The following is a 26,914-nucleotide window of genomic DNA, read 5'->3' as shown; positions in this document are numbered from 1 at the left end:
GTATATTTTTACTGTACTGTCTGTTCTGTGTATTTATATCTAAAACATTTTGTGTTTTACACTATTTCCAGTTATGAAGGATATTGATTAAAATGATTACTGTGATGCACTTTTATGTCAAGCTCTAAGGAGCTCAATGTCTCTAAATCAGTATGTGTGGTACACGAGGTGTTCTATTAATAAACCAGGTATGTGAATACCTTTTTTTTTTTTACCCAACTCTTTGAATATTGAAGGAAACGGGACGTTAGATTTTCAAAATAGTTTGTTTATTACGCTTTAAGTTCATATTCTGTGTGAAGACCAGACATGCAATATCCTCATTGTCAGTTATAGTATTTATTTAATAACTTTCTCAAACACCTTATAACAAATATTCATGTGTCAATGACAAATGGGCCATCATACAGTAGCAGAAATGCAAATCATTAATGTATTTCTTGAACGTCAACTACATTTCCTAGTTCTACAAATCTGTTCATATTTGGTCAATCTTGGCAAAGTTCCATAAGATTTTCTCGACAACAACTCCATATACCAAAAATTATTAAAAACACTCCACTGAGCCACTGACACTTTTTTATCGTCCCAATCCCCAATAGTCCACAACAAATGCGCTACCTATTGAAGTCTGTATAATATGTTCCTAAAGCTACAATCCTTTTTTAGGTTAACTGAGTCATTTTAAATAACATGAAACGTTATATACGTGTCCTATTTTTAAAGCGCTAAAACGTTTTTAAAAAGGGTCTTGGTCACAGATATGCAGGAGTGATCAGTGCTGACACACTTGCTCACGTTGGTGCTTTTCCTTGGATTTGTTAAAATACAAATATAATTTAGGCTTCAAATCTCTTTTTAAGCTCAGACACTTTGATCAGAGGCAGTTTGTCCTCACCAGTCTTTGAGGCATTTTTCTTCTCTGATATATTTGAGTCACATGGCGGGTGCGTCTGTGTGGTTTCCCTGCTCCAAACTGTGTTGCAGGGTCTCTCAGGTTCAGACCGCTCCTGGATCCTGGTCTTCACCTGAGACTGGACGCGTGTTTCAGCAGACACCACTTCAGGAGAAGAGGGGGTCTGCTTTGTGTCTTGCTCCTGTTTCTCTCCTGCTTCTTCTCTACTTCTTACAGGACCTTCTGGAGGTTCCGGGTCAACAATGAGACTTTGAAGCCCAGATGTGGGTTCCAGATTGTCCCCTAGTTCTTGCTGCTCCTCCGCAGCGTTGGGATGATGACGATTCAGTTTGTTTAAATCATCTTTCTCCTGCTCTTTTCCCTCTTCTCCTTTTGCTTCACCTTTCTGCATTTCATTTGTCACTTCTTCCAATTCTTGCCCCTCAGCTACCTCGTCACGCTGTCTTTGTTCGCTTTCCCTCTCTTCGTTCAACCCTTCATCCTCACGATTATCCCCTATTCCTATCAATTGCTCCTCTCCTAAACTCACTCTCTTTTCCTGACCCACTTCTTTTGTCTCTTCCTCTAATTTCACTTCCTTAAAGTTACCTCCACCATCTATTTCTTCTTCTTTGTTCCCATTTATTGCTACCTTCACTTCTTCCTGTTGTCCTCCTTTTTGCTGTCCTATGTCACACACTGCCAGCGGACTCTCTGTCCTGTCCTCCTCTGGTACGCTGGTGTCCAGGCACAGCGAATCAGAGTCCTCTGTAAGGTCTGACTGCTCCTCCATGGTTTCCACGTTCCAGCTGTGCAGGCTGCCGCTGCCGCTGATGGACAGAGACAGGCTCTCTTGGCTCGGGTTGGCTGGAAAACAACCCTAGAAAACACAACGGCATGAGTAAGACCAGTGTGTGTTAGATCCTCAAGCATTTATCTCCAGTCACTTAAAGCACTTGACATTCACGTGCTGAGGCAGAGGTCATTCAAGGTACAACCTTCTCAGGGGAGAACAACATTCACACACATGTTGGCCATGCTATTGGATGCAATATCAGTTTCAGTATCTTGCTCAAGGACATCCGACATGTTGGCTGCATTGGCCAGGAATGGAACCAATGTATTCCGATTGATGGACGACCCTCTACCTCACAAACATCCGCCACCTCATCTTCTTACCTTCCTGATATAGTCATGGCTGTCAGGTCCAAACAGATCCAGGCTGCGTGTGGCGTACAGGAGGCCGCGCTCATTGGAGCTCCGGGAGCTGAGCGTGTCAAAGATCTCCCCCAGCAGATCCATCTCCTCTGGGTCACACAGCAGTGGATCTTCCCCATCTTCCTCATCCTTCTGCAGCTCAGATTCCAGCTCCACCACAGGCCCAGAACCAGCTCTGATACACAGAAATAACAAATAGGAATGGCACAAAAGAGTAAAACATATTTTTAAATATTTACATAAATCCCAGGGTTTTCCCACTTTTCTCCATCTCTCAGTTTATCTCCGACTCTCACCCATCCCATGTCTCCCCAGTGTCCTGCACGTCTTCCTCGTCTCCAGGGGACCTACGTTTGTGAACAGGCCGACGGGGACGTGACTAACAGGAGGCAACATGGAGTAACGAAGCAAAGAGAATGCAACATTTCCACAACAGAGGTGACAGATGTCGGGGCGGACCACAACAAGGCAATAGAAATGGAGCAAAAACGATGCAAAATAGCACAAATAAGAACATTAATTAATAAAGAGGATACATGTGAATGGTATCTTGTAGGGGAAACTAAAGGAGCCACAATAATGCTTTCTGGCTTATGGACTAATCATTGCAAAAAAAATATTTGATTACTGATGAGCTCTCACCCTCCCAAAGTGTTGAGTGATTGGCAGGCGGTTCTGCAAGCAGTCCGATTGGGCACGGCGGTGCTTCACAGATCCTCCCCTGTGAAGGGTGACCTCTTCATTTTGGGTCTGCATCACACACACACACACACACACACACACACACACACACACACACACACACACACACACACACACACACACACACACACACACACAAATAAGTATTATAATAAATCAACAGCAGCATTTGATTGGTCCCCGTAAAAACGAACACCACATCAACACTGACCCACCTTGTGCAACAGCAGGTTTTTAAAACCAGACTTTGTGAGACCTTTGGCCTGGGAGAGATTAAAATCAGCATGAACAAATGTTTTTTATATGACTGAATTCACTTGCCCTTACAACAACAAAAAAGGACTCACCCTCATGTTTGCTTTGGACTTCATGTTAAGGATGAGCGCACCTCCCCCTTTCTGTCAGAATTGTGCATACTGTATTTTTGGCAAGAACTTACAAGAATGAACTTTAAGCGGTTTCAATAATAATAATACAAATAGCTTACCTTTAAATTACCAACTAACTGTTGATAGGATTTGCTTCTGCCTATGAGTACACAAAAACACAATGGTAAGAGAAGAGTGATAAAATATATATTTCACACACACACACACACGCACGCACGCACGCACGCACGCACACACACACACACACACACACACACACACACACACACACACACACACACACACACACACACACACACACACACACACACACACACACACACACACACACACACACACACACACACACACACACACACACACACACACACACACACACACACACACACACACACACACACACACACACACACACACATACCTGCAGTTGTTTCACACTTTAAGATCTCCTCTTCATAGAGGTCATCTGGTTCTTTCCCTTTGTTCAGAATATCCAGGCGACCTTCAATGAACTACAAAAACACATTTTGATATGTTTTTCTAAATTATATTAAATGCTTACTCATGTACAGTAGAGTAATACCAGAATGACTTCCAGTCCAAGTAATATGATGTAGCAAACAACACTCCGTCCATTACTGTATAAATCAGCATCAAAGGACGTCAGAAACATTTTGAAGCAGCTGCATTTCATTAGTTTTCTCTGCCCAACAAGCTCTTGTCCTGCTGTAACTGCAGTGCCCAGCAGAGGGCAGTAAAGCACACGAGGCACAATGCTCACCTGTTTGAAGGACTGTAGATGAATGGCATTCTCTAGGAAGTGCCTCATGCTGGAAGACTTGTGCTCAACAAACAGTTCCTCACTGAACCACACCTCACCCTCCTGTAGAAAAAAAGTAGAGTGTTATGACACAACAAAAATGCACATAGGCATGACGAGCTGCCCATATAAATAAACAAACTATTTAATCATTTACTGCACTGTTAGTATTGATATTATAACAAACTGAAGACTTAATGACATCAATAAGCCTTTTGAATGATTGACCTTTTCACCCTGCAGTGCGTCCCTGTAGCCTCCAAACAGCAGAGCCTGAGCTTTGAGGAAGGCCCTCGAGACCCCGCAGCCAGGAGACACCGCCTGACGCTTCAAACACACCTTCAGCCCAGACATCTGGAGACATATTTACATCTTTATCAAGAGCAAATGCTTATGCTCAATAATAATGATTAATAATACTGTGGTGACTATTGCCACTCAATATCGCAGAGGGATCGGCTAAACTGGGTAAGGGAATTGGACGTGTGTAATCTCATTTACGACAACGTTTTTAGCTTTCAATACCATTGTATATCCAAAGAAACAGCGTCTGCATGGTACACGGTCATACAACTGTTGCTCTTCCCAGTCCCAATCCCGCACCTATGCCGGTAAGGTCACCAAAATACCCTGTGCCCCAATGCGCTATCTAGTGCTCAAAACCAACAACAAAAACATACAAATGGGCACAACAAATACGATTAACAGAAGAAGTGCCAAAGCTGTTACAGAGAATACTCTAGAAAGAGAATTATGGTTGCGCTGGAACATGTGTTCATACCACTCAATGAAATGCATGAACTTTTCAGGGTTAGGGTTTGAAAATAAAGAACCTTGCTTTTATTTCCATTAAAGGAATCTATATAAATAATTAGGATAACAGCCTGATTCTGTAGTACACTTCACATCCCAGTCATTATTTCCTAGAAATAGTTCAGTAAGAGATAAGAGACAACCAAATACTTTAATTTGACCAGACAAACATACATATACACAGAGTATGTATTACCACATCTGAAGGTATCCTTTTCAGGTCGTCAAAGGGGTTTTCCAGACTGTTTGTGTCCACATTCAGAATAACCACTTCTTCCAAGCCACGACTCCTCACCCTCTGTCAGACCGACACAAACACAGTTTGAGCTTCCGTTTGTGGTTCACAATAAGGAAATAATTGAGTGACTATGGACAACTTTAATTAGGAGTTTACCTCAGATAAACTGGCGTGGACCCCTATTAGGTAGGGCATAGGTGCACTGTAACCCAAACAAGGAGTGAATTCAATTAATTGAAGGTAGGTAGGTAGGTAGGTAGGTAGGTAGGTAGGTAGGTAGGTAGGTAGGTAGGTAGGTAGGTAGGTAGGTAGGTAGGTAGGTAGGTAGGTGGTAGGTAGGTAGGTAGGTAGGTAGGTAGGTAGGTAGGTAGGTAGGTAGGTAGGTAGGTAGGTAGGTAGGTAGGTAGGTAGGTAGGTAGGTAGGTAGGTAGGTAGGTAGGTAGGTTGGTAGGTAGGTAGGTAGGTAGGTAGGTAGGTAGGTAGGTAGGTAGGTAGGTAGGTAGGTAGGTAGGTAGGTAGGTAGGTAGGTAGGTAGGTAGGTAGGTAGGTAGGCAGGCAGGTAGGTAGGTAGGTAGGTAGGCAGGCAGGCAGGCAGGCAGGTAGGTAGGTAGGTAGGTAGGTAGGTAGGTAGGTAGGTAGGTAGGTAGGTAGGTAGGTAGGTAGGTAGGTAGGTAGGTAGGTAGGTAGGTAGGTAGGTAGGTAGGTAGGTAGGTAGGTAGGTAGGCAGGCAGGCAGGTAGGTAGGTAGGTAGGTAGGTAGGCAGGCAGGCAGGCAGGTAGGTAGGTAGGTAGGTAGGTAGGTAGGTAGGTAGGTAGGTAGGTAGGTAGGTAGGTAGGTAGGTAGGTAGGTAGGTAGGTAGGTAGGTAGGCAGGCAGGCAGGCAGGCAGGTAGGTAGGTAGGTAGGTAGGTAGGTAGGTAGGTAGGTAGGTAGGCAGGCAGGCAGGCAGGCAGGCAGGCAGGTAGGTAGGTAGGTAGGTAGGTAGGTAGGTAGGTAGGTAGGTAGGCAGGCAGGCAGGCAGGTAGGTAGGTAGGTAGGTAGGTAGGCAGGCAGGCAGGCAGGTAGGTAGGTAGGTAGGTAGGTAGGTAGGTAGAGTTCTTACCAGCAGTAGTCCAGCAGATGGGGTGGCAGGACAGGAATGAAGATGTGTTGCCAGTACATGGGGTATAACATAGCACTGAGTGCATGCACACAGGACGTCAGCTATACACAACACAAAATTGACAATTGTTTCAGACATTAACACACAGGATACACACGCCTTTCTGTATGGTCTATCATGACTGAACTTCTCGGATAAGCTAAAGTGTCATGAGTTTTCAGAGTCTGAACATGACACACGTCTAGACACTCTTTAAAAACAATAGAAGATAACAAATGTGTGTCTTACAGTGCTGAGTTTGCTGGCAAAGATGAGGATGCGTCTCTCAAACAGCATGCTGGCGTAGAGCTGGAGCAGGTTCCCCACATCTACTGCCACTATCATCTCAGTCAGGTTCCTCTGGAAAACACAAGCACATGCAATTCAGGTTTAATGGGCTCGGTCTCTAAACTAATTCATTGAACTTTAAATCATTTTTGCTCACATTTTCGGGGATTGAAGGGAGACTTCTCGGGTCTGGAGCGATGAAGTACGGAACCTGGACATGACAAATTGGATTTTAATGCAAATGTTTCTGCTTTCAGCTGGCTTTCGAAATCATATGACATGCATGCACAAAAGGTTACAGGATGAGGCTATAGGTTTCATTCCAAAGTTCTGTATCCATTAAATAATGGCTTATTTTGGAATGAAAAAAAGTCCATACACACGTATTTGGGATCAGTATAATCAAGGGTTATTTATGGGTTAGGATACATACAACTGTTCAACTGTTCACAAAGGTCAGGCGGGCATTAGTGCAAATCGTGTTAGGTTTGGCTTAAACATTCAATTAGAGAGACGAATGACAGCGTTTTAGTCCACACACACGAGGTTTAGCCATCAAGCACAGACAGCTAGAGTTTTCCAGGAGTTAGTCTGTGTCCGCTCGGCAGTTCTTCGAGACCACATGAACCCCTGTGGGACTCACCCCCTCTTTTCCCTCTCTGTGTCCATCAGGATGGGACACCTCTGTGCTGACCAAAAGCTGCTCTCCCTCAGAAAAAAAACACAACACGCTAACCACTGACAGGTCAACAGCCAAATAAGTCAAGTGTGACACCATATTGGAAATTTAGAGATTTACCATCTGCAGAGTGACTGATCCAGCTGCCAGTGGTAAGGGCTGCGTGTAGAGTGCAGCCAGCAGAGCTTTCATCTCATTGGTCTGTTGAGAACATGATGTTAAGGATACTCATATAAGAGTGTGTTTATTTCAGACAAATAGAGGAGCAGAAAGATAACACACAAGCAACGGAAACTCACCTGTCCTTTCGAGAGGTAATCAGCCAAGTTGTTGAGAAGTTTGTAGAACACTTCAAACCATGGAAGATAACTGTAAAATCATAATTTTAGAATCATTAGAATAACTATTTTAAAATCCCCTTACACCCACATTTCCTCATTCTCACACAGATGTACCTGAGCATGCAGAGGCAGGTATGTGTGTGGTTGGTGAGACGGCAAAAGCCAAACCGCTGGCATCCTTCAAGGTCAGTCAAAACAAAGGTAAAGTGCTGCACGGACACCGCCTCCTTCGATCTGTGCAGATAGATGTGGTGAAAGGTTGACGTATAGATAAACAGTGTAACCATGAGTAACAACAGTTTGTACTCACCTTTGTAGGCCTATGTCATACGGGAAGCAGAACCGGGGTAATGTTTGAGAGGACTCCTGGAGAGGGATAGAATTGTGTGTTTCACGTGAACAGTGAAATATCACATGACATGTTGAAAGAGTCAAGCAATGCTAATGGTTGTAGGCTGCACTTAGGCACATCACTGATAACACATTCACACTGCCAGGCAGGTATCATCCAATTAGCATTAGCGATAATGTACAGCTGAGGCTGATGGGATGGTGAGTGTTTTTTGGAGGTATTCGATCACAAACCAAAGTAGGGGAGAGTGGGGTAAAATGAGCCAGTGGGTAAATTGACCCACCCCCTTAATCTAGGGAACTGGGCACATGTGTTGTCATGTGACCATAAATTCAGGAAGTACACATCATTTATATCTGGTTGTGATGGAGAGAATCAGAATCAGAATTAGAATCAGAAACAGGTTTATTACCAGGTAGGTTTACACGTACGAGGAATTTGACTTGGTGTTGTGGTGCAGACATAAAAGTAAAACAATAGAATAGAATTACTTCTATCGAATGTTCCCTTGCCTAGAGGACAACATTAGTAGAAATTGACTCATCTTACCCCACTCTCCCATATTAGACACGTTCGAAATTTGATCAGAATATAACGCTGCGTGAAAATTCATAGCAATAGTGATGTTAATGCATGTATTCAGAGTGGTGGACGGACTGACCCGCAGACTGACTGACATTGCCATCCTAACAGAGGCACGGCAGTAGCATGGCTAAAACAAGCCTCTTCCATCAGTTTAACGCAACAATACATCAACACATATCAAACCATTCCAGGAGCAGAAGATATGAATGGCTACCTCATCGCTGAAGTCCTCTGGGAACTGAAACAGCACACCGGGATCTAGGACATAAAAACATTGATGAAATGAACCACATAATACTCCAAAAACATCAGCTACACAGAACATGTAGAGAAGCAAAGTCTTTTAGGTGTGTTATAAGGCAACACTGGTTGTAATAGAAAGACGGCACATTATTTAAGATGGGCAGTTTAAATAAATGTTGCATGTCAATAAAAAGTATTTATTTAACCCAGCTGCTCAGTCTAAACATAACATGCTTCATCTCATCTAGTGTGACTTTGTGGTTTTTCTGATCACATGACAGGAAGTATGAGCCCTAAGCTCGGCAAAAACACCTTTATACTCACCAAGCGTTATTATCTTATCACATCATAATTCATGCGTGTTTTCTAAGTCACCCACATGTCAGATTGTAATGAACAGTCAGATTGTTGTAACATGTCATGCGGGAAAATGACGAGAAGATGGTAAACAAAGTCAGAGGGAAGAGTTTGAGGAACAATTTTAAACAACTTCTCTATTGCTGACAAATCACTTTGCACAGAAATGGCTCATCTATACCGATATAGAGGCTGATACACAGAATCACAGTAATCACATCTACTTCTTTAGCCCTGGTGTGTCCCACGGAATAAAGAGGACTCACCTTTGTCTCTGGCTACGGGGCAAGTTGCTTGAAAGAACCAGTAAAAGGTTTGCTCAGGGTTTTGTCTGACAGGAAAGAGATTCACACATCATTTTTAAGATTATCTTGACAGTGTGTTTCAAACCAAAACATTTCCACATATGTGTTGACACTAACTAGTCAATCTGCCCAACATTTATCATATTAATCAAAACATTATCTCACAAAACCTAGAGGATTTTGTTCTCAGGGAGGTATGAGGTATGCTTTTGAGGAAAAAGGACTGTTACCTTATACATTTACTTAAAACATTCATGAGGAATTTGTATTAATTTCATACTGCTGTATACAGTACTTCTACTCTACTTTTTAGAGGTAAATATTGTACTATTTCTCTCGACTTCATTTAATTGACGTCTTTAGTCACTTTTTAGATTTAGATTCTTAATAACAAATATCAATCTACTACAAATGGCGATGTATTATTATAGATAACCACCCCCCCAAAAAATAGAAAAAATCTGTTCTGTATTTACCAGCTACAACATTAAACAGATAAACACATTAATGCATCAATAATAAATAGAAATAGAATATTTACAATATATTATCCTTATAGGCGAAATTCTTCAAGTTGGATACTTACCTTTGTTACTTTAAGTGTTTTTTGATGCCTATACTTTTGTAGTTTAATTTAAATAACATTTTAAAATGCAATACTTTTACTTGTACGATAGTCTTTATACACTCCGGTTTTGCTTATTTTACTCATGTAAAGTATACTTCCTCCTCCACTGTGGGATTACTTTAAAATTCTAAAAAGTGGCTCATACGCATCAAACACAGATTGCTTTTAAGAAGAAAAGTGCCGACTGTAAAGTGTATGGCAACACATAAAGGGCAAAGAGTTGCTGCAGGAAACTTCCTGTGCAGTTGTGAGAGGAAGTCATGAAAAACCACAAGAACAGACTGACAGGCAGTGATGATGGAAGTCAAGCGAAGAAAGACATGACCACTCACTTCAGTCTGGAGCCCATGCTGTCCCGATGTGTCTGAGTCCATGTGTTTGTCCAGGAAGGCCGATATCTTCAGCAGGAGTCTCAGATGATGGCCATACTTCGGATGTAGCAGTGGTGCAAACGAAGTAGCACACCGGCGGTAGCAGCTCTCTGCACAATCAGCGCAATAGAAGTGACAGAACACTTCCTGATCTATGTCAGTGTGTGTTCATGACGTCTGTTATAACCAACCTCTCTAAGCTCTCTCATAGACCTCCATTTCCATCCTTTGATGTTTTTTCACCCTCTGTTTCCTATTAGAGTTGGATACTCATGTTAAAAAGGCAGCCATCAGGTGTAAAGCATGTCTTTACATTATCATATACATCTTCATGAGCGGCTTCAGGAACAATCATGGTACAGTTAGAGTAGACTACAACTTCACACACTGAAATTAATTGGACAATTTACAAAAAATGAAATGTTAGAGGTTCTGATTTCAAACTGGTTTACACAATATGCTTGTATTTCTGTTTTATTTTTTAAGGATATCTCTAACTAACCTTGTATTTATATTTCAATCTTGCTTTTCTATTATTATAGTTGTTGTAGGAGTGTAGTAGTTTGTCTCCTCTATAATGAGTTACCTTCTTGTCAAGAGAATTCACTGTGACTTCCTGAATAAATAAAAAAACATATGCATTTTTAGATCTAGCATTTATGAAGTCATTTGGTCGACAGGTTTCATATCCTCATCCTGCTAAGAGAGGCTTTACACTCGCAGATCTCTTTACTTCCTCCTAGTGGTGTTCAAGCAAAACTGCCTTATCATTAGATAATGCAGGTCTCCATTTTGGTTAATACTGTGCCATCTAGAGTCTAACTTGAAGATGAATTTCACATCTAAAACATTTTTTGATATTCTCTTTTGTCTATTTTAGTCAAAAGGGATCTATTTTGTCAGCAGGACTTTATTAATCTACAGCGTGGGTTTACTTATCTCCTTGTATTTTATGTAAAAATGTATTGAAATCCAAAATGCATTACACAGAAGAACATCAAACACTTTTAACAGGAATAAAATATTTATTTCAATCAATGCCAAACTAGACAAGTGATCAAATTGAACATTGAAAGTTGAACAGTTTCATTGAATACTTGGCCCAGTTTGACTGATGCTGATGAAAGAGCATGGACAGAAAGCTACTGACAAAATACCACAAGCACAGCTGTGTTAGCTTCCTCTATGTGAACTATGAGGTCGGGGGGTCACTTTAGCCTTGTGCGTCCTACTCTGAGAGGAGGAAAGAGGAGAGGCAGAGAGAAAAGGGAACAGAAGGATAACAGGAAAAAGGGAACGGATAGTACTTAGTACTTTGACTCCCTCAGAGTAGTTAAAGTGAATTAATATTTGGCCGGTTGGATGGATTTATGACGAGTGCAGTTGAGAAATCGTGGGTTATTTTAGCTTTAGGTTGCCTCTTCTTCTCCCTCCTCCTCAAACTCTCCCTCCTCAGTGGTGGCGTCCTGGTACTGCTGGTACTCGGACACCAAGTCGTTCATGTTGCTCTCAGCCTCTGTGAACTCCATCTCGTCCATGCCTTCTCCGGTGTACCAGTGGAGGAAGGCCTTGCGACGGAACATGGCGGTGAACTGCTCGGAGATGCGCTTGAACAGCTCCTGGATGGCAGTGCTGTTCCCGATGAAGGTGGCGGCCATCTTGAGCCCGCGGGGTGGGATGTCGCACACGGCTGTCTTGACGTTATTGGGAATCCATTCGACAAAGTAGCTGCTGTTCTTGTTCTGCACGTTCAGCATCTGCTCGTCCACCTCCTTCATGGACATGCGGCCGCGGAACACGGCAGCAACGGTGAGGTAGCGGCCGTGACGAGGGTCGCAGGCCGCCATCATGTTCTTGGCGTCGAACATCTGCTGTGTGAGTTCGGGCACAGAGAGGGCTCTGTACTGCTGGCTGCCTCTGCTGGTGAGGGGGGCGAAGCCGGGCATGAAGAAGTGCAGACGGGGGAAGGGCACCATGTTGACGGCCAGTTTGCGGAGGTCGGCGTTGAGCTGGCCGGGGAAACGTAGGCATGTCGTCACCCCGCTCATGGTGGCAGACACCAGGTGGTTGAGGTCTCCGTAAGTGGGTGTGGTGAGTTTGAGGGTGCGGAAGCAGATGTCATAGAGGGCCTCGTTGTCAATGCAGTAAGTCTCGTCTGTATTCTCAACAAGCTGGTGGACAGACAGGGTGGCGTTGTAGGGCTCCACCACTGTGTCTGAAACCTGGAGGCACAAAGCAGAAAGGTCAGGGAGGGGAAAGCCAGAAAAGAGTAAAGAAACCTCCAATAAGCATCACATTCTGTACCTTAGGTGAGGGCACTACACTGAAGGTGTTCATGATACGGTCCGGGTACTCCTCACGGATCTTGCTGATGAGCAGTGTTCCCATACCAGAGCCGGTACCACCGCCTAGGGAGTGTGTGAGCTGGAAACCCTGCAGGCAGTCGCAGCTCTCAGCCTCCTTTCTCACCACATCCATGACTGAGTCCACCAGCTCGGCCCCCTCTGTGTAATGGCCCTTTGCCCAGTTGTTACCAGCTCCACTCTGGCCTATAAAGAGAAGGTTGATCGATCCTTTCAATATTCAGCCATATTCCTCCTGCTAGCAGGTCATCATTTCATTTCAACTTAAAATAGTCATCTTTATGGAAGACAACAACTCTCTCTATAATATGCTTCCAATTAAAATGAGCTATCGTTATGTTCTAACCAACATTATGTGTTTGTGGCTGATCATATACCAAAGACAAAGTTGTCGGGTCTGAAGATCTGTCCGAAGGGGCCGGAGCGGACAGAGTCCATGGTGCCTGGCTCCAGATCCACTAAGATGGCCCTGGGCACGTACTTCCCACCTATAACACAAATGCATGTGTTACAACAGAAAAGATAGGACTGACTATAAGAACACCAAATCGTTTTTAAGAGTCCTGACCTGAAGCCTCATTATAGTAGACGTTGATCCTGTCCAGCTGCAGGTCACTGTCTCCATGGTAGGTTCCTGTTGGGTCGATGCCATGCTCATCACTGATCACCTCCCAGAACTACAGATCAGGCAATGTGTTGGATTGACAGAAAAACTTGCATGATGCAGTCTGAATTCACTGATATTTTAATAGCTTAAAACATGGTAATGGTATACATGCATTTAACAAACCACTGTACTTGTTGAGCCACAACATTTGCTTGACAGGAAATTAATAGACAATTTGATTGAATAATGTAATTTGTAATTCATACACCAAATTATTGATCTATTAAATACCAATGTAGGATTTAGCCTTCTGGGGATGTGGAAATGCAAAATGCCTATGTGTAGAGACAGGATTGATTTGTCTGTTCTGAGCTTCTGAACAAAACATGACGATGCAACATTGCGCACTTGATGAAGAGGAGCCACTATGAAGGGCTTACTCCAAACACATTGATTTATATGTGGTGATTATATGCTATGAATATTACATTACATTTCTGCCAATACGTCAAACTAAATCATTTATTTCTCCTTTAGTTAAAGGCCAAACAGATTAATTAATAATGAATGATACTTATGATTAGCAGTCTCAGAATATTATTTAATAATTTTTGAAAATCATCAACCTCGTATTCATCTCTGGTTCACAGATACCTTCAGAAGATAAGATGATTTACATTAGAAATGAGGTTAAACCTATTTTTGGATACAGGATGTGCTCGTTGCAAAAATACACGACCTATATAAATATGTGTGTGTTAAAAACTACAAGTCCTCTTGGTGCATTTAAAGTCTGAGCCTGCCACACCTTATCTCTCTGTGACACACACGCAAACGCAGTTCACTGTCTGTGATGTACTCAAAGGGGATAAGTGACAGCAGGGTATGTCTCTGCCTGCCACTGCCCATGGATCCAAAAGGATGCTATTGTGCGCTGCGTTCACTCTTATACAACCCTTGACCTATTTAGTTTTCCTGTGGAAAACATGGCCCCGTAACAGCCATGACATAACATAATCACTGTCAAAACCTGACTTGAATCACTTTAGAAAACGAGCCCAGTTAACAGGTAGATATAACAGCGACGATTGTGCGCGTTTTCTTACCTTTGCTCCAATCTGGTTGCCACACTGGCCGGCTTGCAGGTGCACGATCTCACGCATGATGTCTCTGCGGTGTGTGTGAGGGGGTCTCACGGAGAAAGAGGGGGATGAAGATGCCCCGGTTCTTGTTCTGCTCGGTGCTGGTCCTCCCGGTGCAGTCGACTGTCTCTGGCTGAATGCGTAATGGGGTCTCCGTCTCGCCCTACCATCCGTCCGCGCATGCGCATTTCATCCAGGTTCTGCAGCATGACGTAATCTCCATGGCAACGGGAACCGGACCCGACCAGAAATCTGCCTCTTCCCGTGCTGGAGACCGGCCTGCGCGTGGCGTGGGAATGGCATGTATCATTATGTGAGATACAACTCGAAGGATAAGCAACCCAGATGAACTTGGTTCTTGATTCAAAGGGTTAACTATCTGCTGCCGGCACCAGCATGCAAGTGGTGTGAATGGCCCTGAGTGTGATGGTATCGGCCAATGTTTATTTTAAATCTTCTGCAAACATGCACTTGTATTAAAAATAATATCAGATTAATGCAGGTTGCATTATCTTTTTAGCACGACCTGAGCACTGCTGTGCCATTACCTGGAGAATAATACATCGTTTTGGCATGAGATTGATGCACTTGAGATTGCAGAGACGTGCATAGCCAAATATATTCCAAACCGGCAACATATGATAAAAAGTATTTTCTAGGAAAAATACTTTAACGTTTTTTTTTTAATGAATCATCTTCTGCTTGCCTTAATTAGTGCAATACAAATGAAAATGGTTCATGTCATCTATCTGCATGTTTATATCACAGAGATTGTATGTGGGTCAATCTGATCCAGCATTGAAAGTGGAGGCTGAATGGGGTCATAAGTGCAAATGTGATACATATTGTTTCCACACGCACGCACGCACACACATTAATGCACACAATGTTCATACTCCTTTCTGCACATATTCTTATTTCACATTTCATAGTTTATATTCTAAAATTCATTCATAGCATTCTATTTCCATGTAAATTACTGCTTTATTTAATTTGTATTGCTATTTAACTGTATTTTATTACGGTGTAAAAGATTTTTCGTTTTATATTAGATTTCTTGTTTTTTATATATTTTATGTATGCACCATGACATCAAGTCAAATTCCTAGTATGTGAGAAGTGCGAACCTACCTGGCAATAAACCTGTTTCTGATTTCTGAATCTGACACAAAGGGGTCAGCAGTTCAGATGTGAGACATGGGAAAACTCCTCCCACGCTGGGAGTGCAACATTACACTCTGCCCGTGCAGTATACTCACTGTCAGAGCTGGACAAAATTAGCAACACAAGTGAGGAGAGGACAGCCCTGGGATATCTGTAACACATCCTTGATCAACACACTCTCACTCCCTAAGCGTCCAATAGCGACGTTTGGTCAGTGTCTGTGGCGTCCAATTGTGACGCTCCTAGGCTCCTTCAGCGTCATAAAGGGACGCAAATAGCTTTCAACTGATTGCAATGTATTCCCATCTGCGTCGGGATTTGACGCTCATGGAAGCACGGCATTCGTTTATGTCGGCTGCCCTTAAAGGTAATGTGAGCGTCCATTCCCAGGAGTAAAGGATGGCAGAAGACCAGTGGTGAAAGTGTGCCGGTCCTACCCGGTCCTTAGTACCGGTAAGAGATTTCCAGGCGGTCCGGAGGACCAGGAAGAATTGACAGCTCCACCCGTGGAATTTATACTACGAAGGGAAGATATTTTGGTTTGGATTACTGGTCTGGGGGAAGCTCGCGAGTGTGTGTATACGTGTGTGTGTGTTTGTGTATGTTTCCCGGGGAAAACACTCACGAGAAACACCGGCTGTTGTTAAGCCTGCAGTGACGTTAAATTACTCCGTTCTCCGCTTGTAATTATGCCGTTACAAGCTTCAAAGTTGTATTTATCACCTGAATTTGCCGAAACAAGTTTAATATTCTGAAAGCCAAGACTTTGTTTAATTGAAATCAGATGAAAACAAACTGTCACGGACCCTGCCGTGTTATCTATGATTACTATACACCTTACATTCATAATGTCAGCCGGAGGGAGGGGGGCGGCGCTGCTGGAAGAGCAGATTGCGAGGGAGAGGTGCCTGTCTTCGTCCCTTTACAAGCTTCAAAAATGTATTTATCGTGTGATTTTGGAAATAAAAGTTTCATATTCTGAAAGCCAAGACTTTGTTTGTTTAAAATCAAATAAAACACCCGAACCCCGAAAAAATAGTTTTTTACGCAAATCCACGTTTATTTTGAAATGAGCCGTTGAGACTTCCGACTGATTTCGATAGAGCGGGTATTTTGCTTTTTCACACTTGATCAGAACAGCGGGAGGAGAAAGGAATAGAGTGACTGAATGACAGCTAGAAAATTAGGCTACGTGGTAATTAAAGCAAAAATGCAAACGACGATTCTTCAGATGTTTAAGAGAAAGGAGAGAGATGAAGAAACTCAGAATGTGCTTAAAATTAGAAAAACAACGCCCACAGATGACACAGGTGATGATGCTTATTTAGCCCAGAGAATGAACCTGGCCATGATGTATAATAAGTTAGCTAACTAGCAAACTGTATATCTTAAATATAAACATTAAATATTTTTGCTTTGATATCTTCTATTTTAATCTGCACATTGTTGCATACATTTTGAGACATTTTATTTTATTAGTATTTTAATTTATGTAACCAATATTCTGAAAATTCTAAGAAAGACAGAGATTTGTACATTTTTGACTGTCTGCTGAATTTAGTTATACATTTGTATTCTAATTTATAACAGTTGAGGCCCAGGGGAGGAAGAGGAGACTCAGCCAGAAGAAGTGGCAGCAGGTCCCTCAGAAGCCACCACAGGTGATGCTAGCCCTACTGCATACCCTTCTATATGGAAAGAAGAACAATATGAACAGTTCAAACAGAAACATGAATGGATGTATGCTCACAATGGAAGGCTAGGCTGTACCCCATGCCATGATGTGAAAGATCTAGGTGTCATGGCATCCCGTGGTGTTAATATTGCTATTCAGTGGGCTGATGAAAAGATAATCCCAGCTGGTCAATCGAGGGATGTCCAGCTTTCATCACTGCGCAAACAAATCCGTGAGCACAAGAACTCTGCAGCACATAATGAAGCAGTCAAGATTCTTCAGACAGCAAAGAAAGATATTCTTCTGAACATGAACGTGAGTAGTCAGGAGTCTTTGTTTGAGTCTACTGCCAAGGTATTCATGACAGCCTATGTGGCCAAGAACAACAAGCCTTTCACAGACTTTGAGAGTCTGATTGACCTGCAGCATGCACATTCTGCTGATTTAGGGCATGTTTTGCATAGCAAAGCTGTCTGTGTTGACATAATTGAGCATGTGTCATCACAGATGAAAAAGGAACTTCTAAAAAACATAATAGAGACCAAGAGCAAAATCACAGTGCTGATGAGTCAACCAGTGTTGGACACAAATCAACACTAATTGTGTTCCTGAAGGCTAGTGTTGATGGAGACATGGAGCCCATTGTCTTTCCATTGGACCTGGTTGAGCTGGAAAGTATGTCTGCTGCTCATATCAAGGAACAGATTATGGGTTGCTTGCTTACAAATGGCTTCACTGTTGAGTTGCTGAGATAAATCCTCATTGGATTTTGCAGTGATGGGGCCAGTGTCATGCTGGGAGTGAAGTCAGGTGTTGGGAAGTTGCTCCAGGATGACTTGCAGGCATCATACTATGGCACTGCCTTAATCACAGACTGGAGCTTGCTGTTGACCAGGCACTGGATGTGACAGGGGGAACAAAGGACTTCCAGGCATTCATGGACAGCCTATATTCATTATATAGCCAGTTTGTGTTCAGGGATTCATGAAGCTGGGGGCGGGAGGAGAACAATATGAACCAATGAAGGTCGGGGTAGCATTATAGTACCTGCAAGAAATTCAAACCACTTTCACCCCTGCAGAAGACACTACACTACCCAGAATCCCCAGCTATGGTTTGGACTACACCATGTGCTCTGTTTGACAAACCCTGTGATAGTCCTCAAGCTCTGTGATTGGAGAGTGTGCTCCGAGGGTTAAGCCAGCCTCGAACAGCACTTGAAATGGGATGGAACCACGGCAGACTGTCCAAAACTGGATTTGAACGGGTCCACCGCGTCCCCCCTCCCCCACCCCGTCCCCAGAACTACACATGCTGGCTATTCTGTTTCGCAACATGTTCTCTATGGCACGTCTCTACTGGGAGTTGTAGTTTTAAAAGACGTTTTCGTATTTCCCATAATAAGAAGTTGCCAGTATTAAACTGTGTACATCCCTGGAGGTTTAGGGGACAGGAAACACTCACATTTAAAACATATAATTAATAAATGGGTGAAAATTGCTTGTGCCCATTATGGGCAGTATTAATATATATACCCACATGCCAGCTAAGGTCAGAAGAGCTTTATTTAACAGCTGGTCTTATGTGTGTGACCCCTGTGATAACATTACATTACATTAATTGATAAGCCTGAAACATGCACTTGTCAAGGTTCAGAGGCACATTTTGCAAATATGGCAGTAGCCATCGATCAGCTTAAGATAAGATATACTTTATTGATCCCAAGTTGGAACATTTGCGTTACATCAGCATGTGTAACAGTTAAATATGCAGTTGTGTTTATTTGAAAATCATTTAGTATAATCACACAAATTCTGTGTTTTATATTCAACAATTCTGTGTTCTTTATTTATTGATTGTTCGATACCTGACAAGGCCGGAGATGAAATATCTACATACATCTTATAAGAATATAATACATTATGTATAATATCAGTTAAAATAAGTGCTTCCACATAGTTAACATTGCTGGAGGTATGCACAAATATTGATAGATGTCTTGTAATGCACTATTGAGGAACCTGCGACCCAAGTTTTTCATTCAGTGCAGAACTACACCACAGTTGTGTAGGCCTATATGATATGTCAATAAACCTTAGAAAATCATGAAATCTTGAAAGGGATGTGCAAAATAGTCATTACATACAGTCTTTAATTAACAATTAGTAGAGAATAACGAGTAATGAATATACTTTATAGGGATCGTATTAATATCTAATAATACAAATAATTAAATTCAATAACATGCTTTAACCACCAGGTGTCCCTTTATATCAGCTGTGCACCTGTATGGTGTAAATACAGCCTATCTACCAATTGGATCAAATATAAAAGTGAGCCGAATTAGTGTTGATACTGCAAGGAGACGTATTGTGTGAAAAGAAATGTAAGATGTTGTTTAATGGCTGATATATTTATGATCCACGTCACGTTTTCAGTTCCTCATGTTTGTCTTCTCATCAGGGCTCTATAAATACAGAACTACGGCAGATATGTAATATGTAATGCAGCCGAACCGTGTATTACAATGCCGTTATGTGATGACTTTCAAAGAGAAAAGCAAGCACACTCGGAATAAAGTATTATTATTATTTTTAAAAAATGTTTCCGGTCTGTTTCCGGTATTTGTTAATGACGATGTGCTGTGAGATGTGAGACTGGAATTGCACAGGGGGGAAATAACGTAGGCTATCTTTAGATGCGGATTTTGTTAAACTAATATGTTTAGGCTGTGGACCAACACTATACATTGACGGGGAAGGGGGTAGCAATAAAGATAACACCATTAAACAGTTACACAACATAACAGAAATAATATCGACAGCAGCGTCCCTAGAACCACCTTGGTAACAATGAAAAGGTCGCGATTTAAAGATCATGTACATCCACTGCACACATAATCTGAAATAACAACTCATATTTCTCGCATCAAATGACATCAAAACGCATTTTAATGGCCAAACTAACTTTAAAATAGGCATTTTCTACCGAGAATAAAACGAATTTCGGCCATGTTTTCTTTTTCTGCAGGGAGAAATTTGAAGATCATGTGACATAGACGCCAGCCATGGAATGAATGGTGAAAAAAACGGGGTTTGTCAAACAGAGCACATGGTGTAGTCCAAACGATAGCTGGGGATTCTGGGTAGTGTAGTGTCTTCTGCCATCCTTTACTCAGAAAAAATATTTGTTTCTCCGAATCGAAGGGGAAAAATACAAAAGCATTGCACACAATTGAAACCAATCAATGTTGTGTAATTAACAAGGATAATCTGGTGTTTTTTAGTCGATGAGTAGTGCAGATATCACTGTAAAATCAATCGACAGTAAGAGGAATACTTACTTCCGGGTGTACAATTCTCCGTTATCCAATGGGAATGGACGCTCACATTGCCTTTAAGGGCAGCCGGCATAAACGAATGCCGTGCTTCCATGAGCGTCAAATCCCGACGCAGATGGGAATACATTGCAATCAGTTGAAAGCTATTTGCGTCCCTTTATGACGCTGAAGGAGCCTAGGAGCGTCACAATTGGACGCCACGGACACTGACCAAACGTCGCTATTGGAGTGAAAGTGTGTTGCCTTGATCATAATCACCACAGTGAAATGGAGGAGAATGTGAAGATGAAGACCTTGAGGTAAATTCTGATGATGAAGATACTGAATATGAACCATCAGGTGAGGAAAGTGCTATTCCTCCAAATGAGACATTCATGTTAAATTATTTTTGAAATACAGTGGTCCTTATCCCCCAATAAACACCAGGCAGCACTTATAGTCATACTGATGAAAGGCAGGCGGCATTCAGAGATCACTGCCCGTTTAAGCGATACCTGCCTTCCAAACCGGCAACATATGATATAAAAATATGGGCAGCATGTGATGCAAACTCCAGCTATGCACTGAACCTGTAGGTTTACACTGGAGAGCCGGTTGGAGGAGACCCAGAGAGGATGGCACATGGCACAAGGTCTCACGGGTATCAACATAACCTTATGAAGAAAAAGCTCACAATGGTTAGAACTGTCAGAAAGAACAGAACTGAACCCCCGGCTGGATTGCTGGTGATCAAGAACAGGGCCCCTCAATCCTCCAAGTTTGTTTTTACAGACTCCACAGCCCTGGTGTCTTACTGCTCCAAGAAAATAAAACATTTGTTGCTCATAAGATAAGATAAGATAGTACTCTATTGGTCCCAGTTTGGGAAATGTTTGTGTTGCAGCAGCATAAAAAGACATGGCATTGTACAATACAAATTAAAAGACAAGAAATAAACAAGAAAGTAGAAAATATACATGTTGAATTTAGAAATAAAAAATAACAAGCTATAAAGCAAGGTATTATATAAGTATGTGACAGATGGAATATTAAATATTAAACTGAATATATAATTGTAAAATGTGATTTTATTCCAAGAGAAACTATGGAGCAGAGAGTTCTCTTCCAGCCAGAGGTGATTTGTTGTACAGAGTTATTGCAGTGGGCAGGAAGGTGTTCCTGTATCGGTCCTTGTGACAGCGGAGCTGCAGCAGTCTGTTGGAGAAGGAGCTCCGTTGACTGTCCAGCTGCAGGTGGAGAGGATGGGTGGGTTATCCATCATGGACAACAGCCTGTTCAGTGTCCTCCTCTCCACCACAGCTTCAAAGGGGTCCAGCTTGATGCCGATGACAGACCCAGCTTTCCTGATCAGTTTATTGATCCTGCTGGTGTCACCGGCTCTGATGCTGCCCCCCCCCAGCAGACCGCAGCAAAGAAGAGTGCACTGGCGACTGGTAGAATATCTCTAGCATCTGACTGCACACGTTGAAGGATCTCAGCTTCCTCAGGAAATAGAGTCGGCTCATCCCCTTCTTGTACACAGCGTCAATGTTGATCCTCCAGTTCAGCCCGTTGTCTAAGTGCACTCCCAGGTACTTGTAGTCCTCCACAACAGCCACATCCTCCCCTAGAATGCACAGCGGCTGTGGAGACGTCTTCTTCCTCCTGAAATCAATGACCATCTCTCTGGTCTTGGCCACAATCAGAAGCAGATGATTTCTTCCAGTCCACTAGACAAAATCACCCTCCAGCGCTCTGTACTCCTCCTCCCGTCCATCCCTTATGGACCCTACCACTGCAGAGTCATCCGACAACTTCTGCAGATGCCATGACTCAGAGTTGTATTTAAAGTCTGAGGTGTATAGGTGAACAGGGTTACAGGAAAGGAGACAGCACAGTCCCCTGTGGGGCTCCTGTCCTACCAACCACCACACTGCCCGGCCGGACGTACTGTGGTCTGTCCTTGAGGTAGTTGGTAATCCAGGAGATGGTGGATAGTTTACCTCATAGCCTGCAGCTTGTCACTCAGTAGCCGTGGCTGGATCGTGTTGAATGCGCTGGAGAAATCAAAAATGGCGATTCTCACAGTGCAACCCGATCCATCCAGGTATGAGTGAGCACGCTGCAGCAGGTAAATAATTGCATCGTCTGGTAGGCAAAATGCAGAGCACTCTCCATAATAGTGCTGTAATCAGCACCAGAGAGGATCATAAACAAAACATGATCCTGGACTACAATGCCACTAAATGACCAACAGCACCCAAAGAATGACTGCACGCTGGCCTTTAATCATCTTTTACAATGTGATTGATATATCGGCCTACAGTGCCTTGGTCATCTTTAGATCTTCCCTGAGAGAAACAAATCTAAGCTCTACAAAAGGCGCCTGTTCCTCGAGGAGCTGGGGAAGGCACTTGCGTCCCTCATATTGAAAGGAGGGAGCAAATGCCAAGGACCCCATGCTGCTGCAGCCAGTGTGTGTGTGTGTGTGTGTGTGTGTGTGTGTGTGTGTGTGTGTGTGTGTGTGTGTGTGCGTGCGTGCATGTGTGCGTGTGTGCGTTAGGGGAACTACTACATTGGAGATATGGAAATGATTATTCATTGTGAGCAGTCCCTGTCTTGTTAGCAATTAATAAAGATCAGTCCTCCTGTCTCCATGTTAGTGGTTCTCACTATGCACTAACATCTAAAAGACCGTAAAGTCATCATTATCCTAATTTCTCTAGGTTGCTGCTGCGCACGCACGCACGCACGCACGCACGCACGCACACACGCACACACACACACACACACACACACACACACACACACACACACACACACACACACACACACACACACACACACACACACACACAATTTAGCAAATCCTGTTGGAGTGCAATGTCCTGTCTCAGCCGCATGGGAGAGACAGAAACAGCTGTTCGTGTGATAAAATGTAGATGACTATCTATTAGTCAATCTATTGGTTAATCTGTTAGATTATTACTACTATTTGATTACTAGCTAAACTGAGACACTTCTTTCAGTTTGACACACTGCTCCAACTTTTTATCATCACCAAACTGGTATTACATTTACTATAAGCTGATGAAAAGGAAAGCACATTCAGATGTGATACTGTCTGCAGATTTGATTCCCTTTTTGGACCATACAAATGTATGAAATAGGAAAATGTGCCATTCCAGTTGCTGAAAGTCAAAGTTGATGTCTTGTAATGTGTAGTTTTATTCGTCAAAATCCCTAAGATATCCAATTGTTCATAATGTTAAACAGAAAAAAGCAGGGCATCTCCATATTTTCAGAGGTAGAATCTTGCATTTATCTGCCATTTTGTCATTATGTTATTAAGCGGAAAAAAAGTCAGCCCCTGGAATACATAGAAACTCCATCTGAGCCAATAGTTAGCTGTCTGGAGGCGTTAAGTCACAAGCCTGACCGGTTTCTCATTCTCACAATAAATAAAAAGGGGAGAGGTGGTTTGCCGTCGTTAATAAAACACACACAAGGTGAACTTAAATCACCAAGTAATATAGTGCCTTATCTGGCAATGTATAAGTTGGCACATTATGTTGAACATAAATTAAGGTTTTTAAGTGCCTTCTCAAAATATATATAGCATCATTGATTTTTTTTGCCACAGTATGGCAACCGTTAAAATACAATATCTACTATGTTGCCCTTCATGCAGCTTTTATGTATATTGTGCGCCTAAATGAGGCCATTTACCGGTTATTTTATACACCCTCTTTAGGTCAGGAGGTATTTGTATTTATTTATTTATAGAAGGACCATGCATACAAATACAAAATTAATCTCAGCAAAGAGAAGAGATGCAATATGCCAGATTATAGCTAATAGCTAATTTCCATCTGTAGTCCTCAGGCAGGTTCATAACAATCAATAAACAAATAATAACATTGCATGATCTCTATCAGTCAAACCATTTTAAAACCTGATTTAAGTACAGCTCAATAAATTAATACATAGTACACTTGAAATACACTTACATGATCTCGGTCACTCAAATAATTATAAAGCCTGATTAGGTTACGAACATAATACTTAGTACACTTCAAATACACTTAAATAAAATATCCAAGATATAGTATGACGATACAGTTCAAATAAAAAAAAACTCAGATGACAGTGTAATTAATGTTGGCATGACTGGTTGCTTAATATCATTTTTTTTGCACCATAAGAAAACGAGTTGAAATCAGTGCAGGTTTTAAGTTCAATCATGCTGATTGTGCAAAGGCAGTGCGCCTCAGAGGGATGGTTAGATCTGCATTTGATGCAGATCTGGAGTTTCTGCAACTCTGCTCACGGTCACAACACCATGTCTAAGTGGAAGATTTATATTGGTTGATTTGAAATGGCAGCTGGTCCATGAGATCTGTTTGACCCCCTGACCAAGGCTCGATGCTGAATTGTGTCTTGAGTTTGTAAGTGCATGACCCACATGCAGCAGAGCCTATCTCATCCCATGCAAAGGTTTATGACCAATGTCCACATGATCAAGTTCTTGGATGCAGTAAATGCTGGATGTCTGGAGTCTGGACACATCTGCAAATGATAGGTCCAGAGAAGAATCAGGAATGTAAAAAGATTGTTCCCGTCCGTATTGCAAAGGAGACATTAATATTCAGAGTTTGTTGCTAAATACACAGGGCCAGGTTGACTGTTATGTTTGAATGTCCGTAGCAGTGGTAATGTGAAGTAAATATTTATAGTTGTTATAGTCTAGATTTAGATTATTTTTATTTTGTGCACATAGGATCACTCTGTGAAAAAATAAAGCCTATGGCATCATTTCTGATTGTTTTCTGTGTCATTAACAAAGGAAGAAAGAAAGAAAGATTGGAATTGTTGGGATTGCGGTCAACAGTGGCCACTGAGTAGAAATCCTTATTCCGGCATGATCACTGTAGTAACACCTGTTCTCCACTGAAAGGCGATAGAGATCTTCTGTCCCTTCATTCCTTAACCTGGTATAGTTTTACTGTCCCTTAATCCTTAAAAGATACAATACAATTAGACATTCATTTTATAGCTTATACATTTCAAGTTCCCATACCACATGTAAAGTAAAATCCTGTGTGATTGCAGTACTAGTTGTGTCTTTAATCATAAGTACATTATTCTGAATTAAATAAATAATTAAATAAATAAAACCACAATAAATAAATAATTAAACACACTAAATGAGTAAATAAATTATTAAATATGATGAATAGATAATACACACAATCAATCAGATAAAATGTCTTATGACAAGTTGTATATGTGTTGGCTTCTTAGACAATATATTTATTTATTAATTCTTTATATAGGAATTAATAGCATTTTCCCTGAAAGTCTCTAGAAGGGTTTTAATGAAACCATGAGATTAGAAAGGTTTCACAGAATACAACGAGATACACTAAAAATACATTAAAGAAATTACATTTAAAAGCTAGACATGACCACAGGTTTGTTTCTCAATATATCTTAGTGCCATCCCTTCAATTTGCTGGATAATTCTCCGATGTGAGAAATAATTAGGATCAGATACAGAAAAACTATTAGGCTGCTTTACCTTTAAAATGTGCTGATGAAAACTGCAGCCTCTGGATGGCCCTTTTATCTCAATTTCCATTTTTAATATATTACATTACATGTTACTTGTTAGACGCTTTTATCCAAAGCGACTTACATACTCAATACTGTGGACAATCCCCACAGGAGCAATTTGGGGTGAAGTGTCTTGCCCAGGGACACAACGACATGCTGACTGCAGTGGAGATTGCACCTGTGCCCCCCTAATCCGAACACCAACGCTCTATCCACTGCGCCACAACCAATTCCCTTTATATATAATATATATATATTCTTTGCAGGAACACATTTACAGATTTCCAATGCCTGAGGAGGACAGTGGAGTAATTAAAGATACACGCACGCACGCACGCACGCACACAACGCACACATGCACACACACACACACACACACAACACACCACACACACACACACACACACACAACACCGCTTCACTCTGCTTGCTGACATTTTTCCTTGGGAGGATATGAAGTGTGCAGAGCTATTATCCTGCTTTAAGTATATATCCGGATGTCGTATATTCAAAAGGCTCCATTAAACCCCAACGGGTCACATCCCCATATAGTGTCACACTCGGCTTACTCTCTCAGCCTCCCACATCACTGCTGTGATCGTCGTCTGTGCATCGCCTGCTATACATCTGTCCACCCGTACCACCATTTTCTCCCAGTGTGATTT

The 26,914-nt window shown here is 42.0% G+C and overlaps 2 protein-coding genes across 5 annotated transcripts; both read right to left on the bottom strand.

Moving 5' to 3' along the window:
• Positions 1 to 247: 247 nt before the first annotated feature.
• Positions 248 to 10,490, bottom strand: dennd1c (DENN domain containing 1C). 4 transcript variants are annotated; one of them, XM_034105478.2, is made up of 23 exons: positions 10,325 to 10,490; positions 9,326 to 9,390; positions 8,674 to 8,717; positions 7,833 to 7,888; positions 7,637 to 7,756; positions 7,481 to 7,550; positions 7,302 to 7,382; positions 7,146 to 7,211; positions 6,660 to 6,713; positions 6,464 to 6,574; positions 6,176 to 6,276; positions 5,232 to 5,277; positions 5,034 to 5,135; positions 4,253 to 4,378; positions 3,986 to 4,087; positions 3,626 to 3,716; positions 3,303 to 3,343; positions 3,163 to 3,213; positions 3,031 to 3,078; positions 2,756 to 2,863; positions 2,410 to 2,492; positions 2,075 to 2,288; positions 248 to 1,775 (listed from the first exon to the last, which is right to left on the bottom strand). In XM_034105478.2, exons 1-23 carry the CDS (start codon positions 10,339 to 10,341, stop codon positions 840 to 842), a joined length of 2,733 nt encoding a protein of 910 aa, XP_033961369.1. In that variant the 5' UTR covers positions 10,342 to 10,490; the 3' UTR covers positions 248 to 839. The 4 variants fall into 4 exon arrangements, with proteins under 4 accessions (XP_033961369.1, XP_033961410.1, XP_033961489.1 ...); XM_034105519.2 differs by having other exon boundaries at positions 7,146 to 7,202; XM_034105598.2 differs by lacking the exon at positions 3,031 to 3,078.
• Positions 10,491 to 11,368: 878 nt separating this feature from the next.
• LOC117463041 (tubulin beta-4A chain) lies at positions 11,369 to 14,627 on the bottom strand. Its single transcript, XM_034105467.2, has 5 exons — positions 14,440 to 14,627; positions 13,295 to 13,403; positions 13,104 to 13,214; positions 12,668 to 12,912; positions 11,369 to 12,585 (listed from the first exon to the last, which is right to left on the bottom strand). The coding sequence occupies exons 1-5, from the start codon at positions 14,494 to 14,496 to the stop codon at positions 11,773 to 11,775; spliced, it is 1,335 nt and encodes a 444-aa protein (XP_033961358.1). The 5' UTR covers positions 14,497 to 14,627; the 3' UTR covers positions 11,369 to 11,772.
• Between the last annotated feature and the right edge of the window lie 12,287 nt (positions 14,628 to 26,914).

Source organism: Pseudochaenichthys georgianus, chromosome 1, assembly GCF_902827115.2.
Source record: "Pseudochaenichthys georgianus chromosome 1, fPseGeo1.2, whole genome shotgun sequence".
Taxonomy (NCBI): Eukaryota; Metazoa; Chordata; class Actinopteri; order Perciformes; family Channichthyidae; genus Pseudochaenichthys; species Pseudochaenichthys georgianus.
Note: the sequence above shows the minus strand (reverse complement) of the source record. Positions and strands in the feature narration are given on the sequence as shown.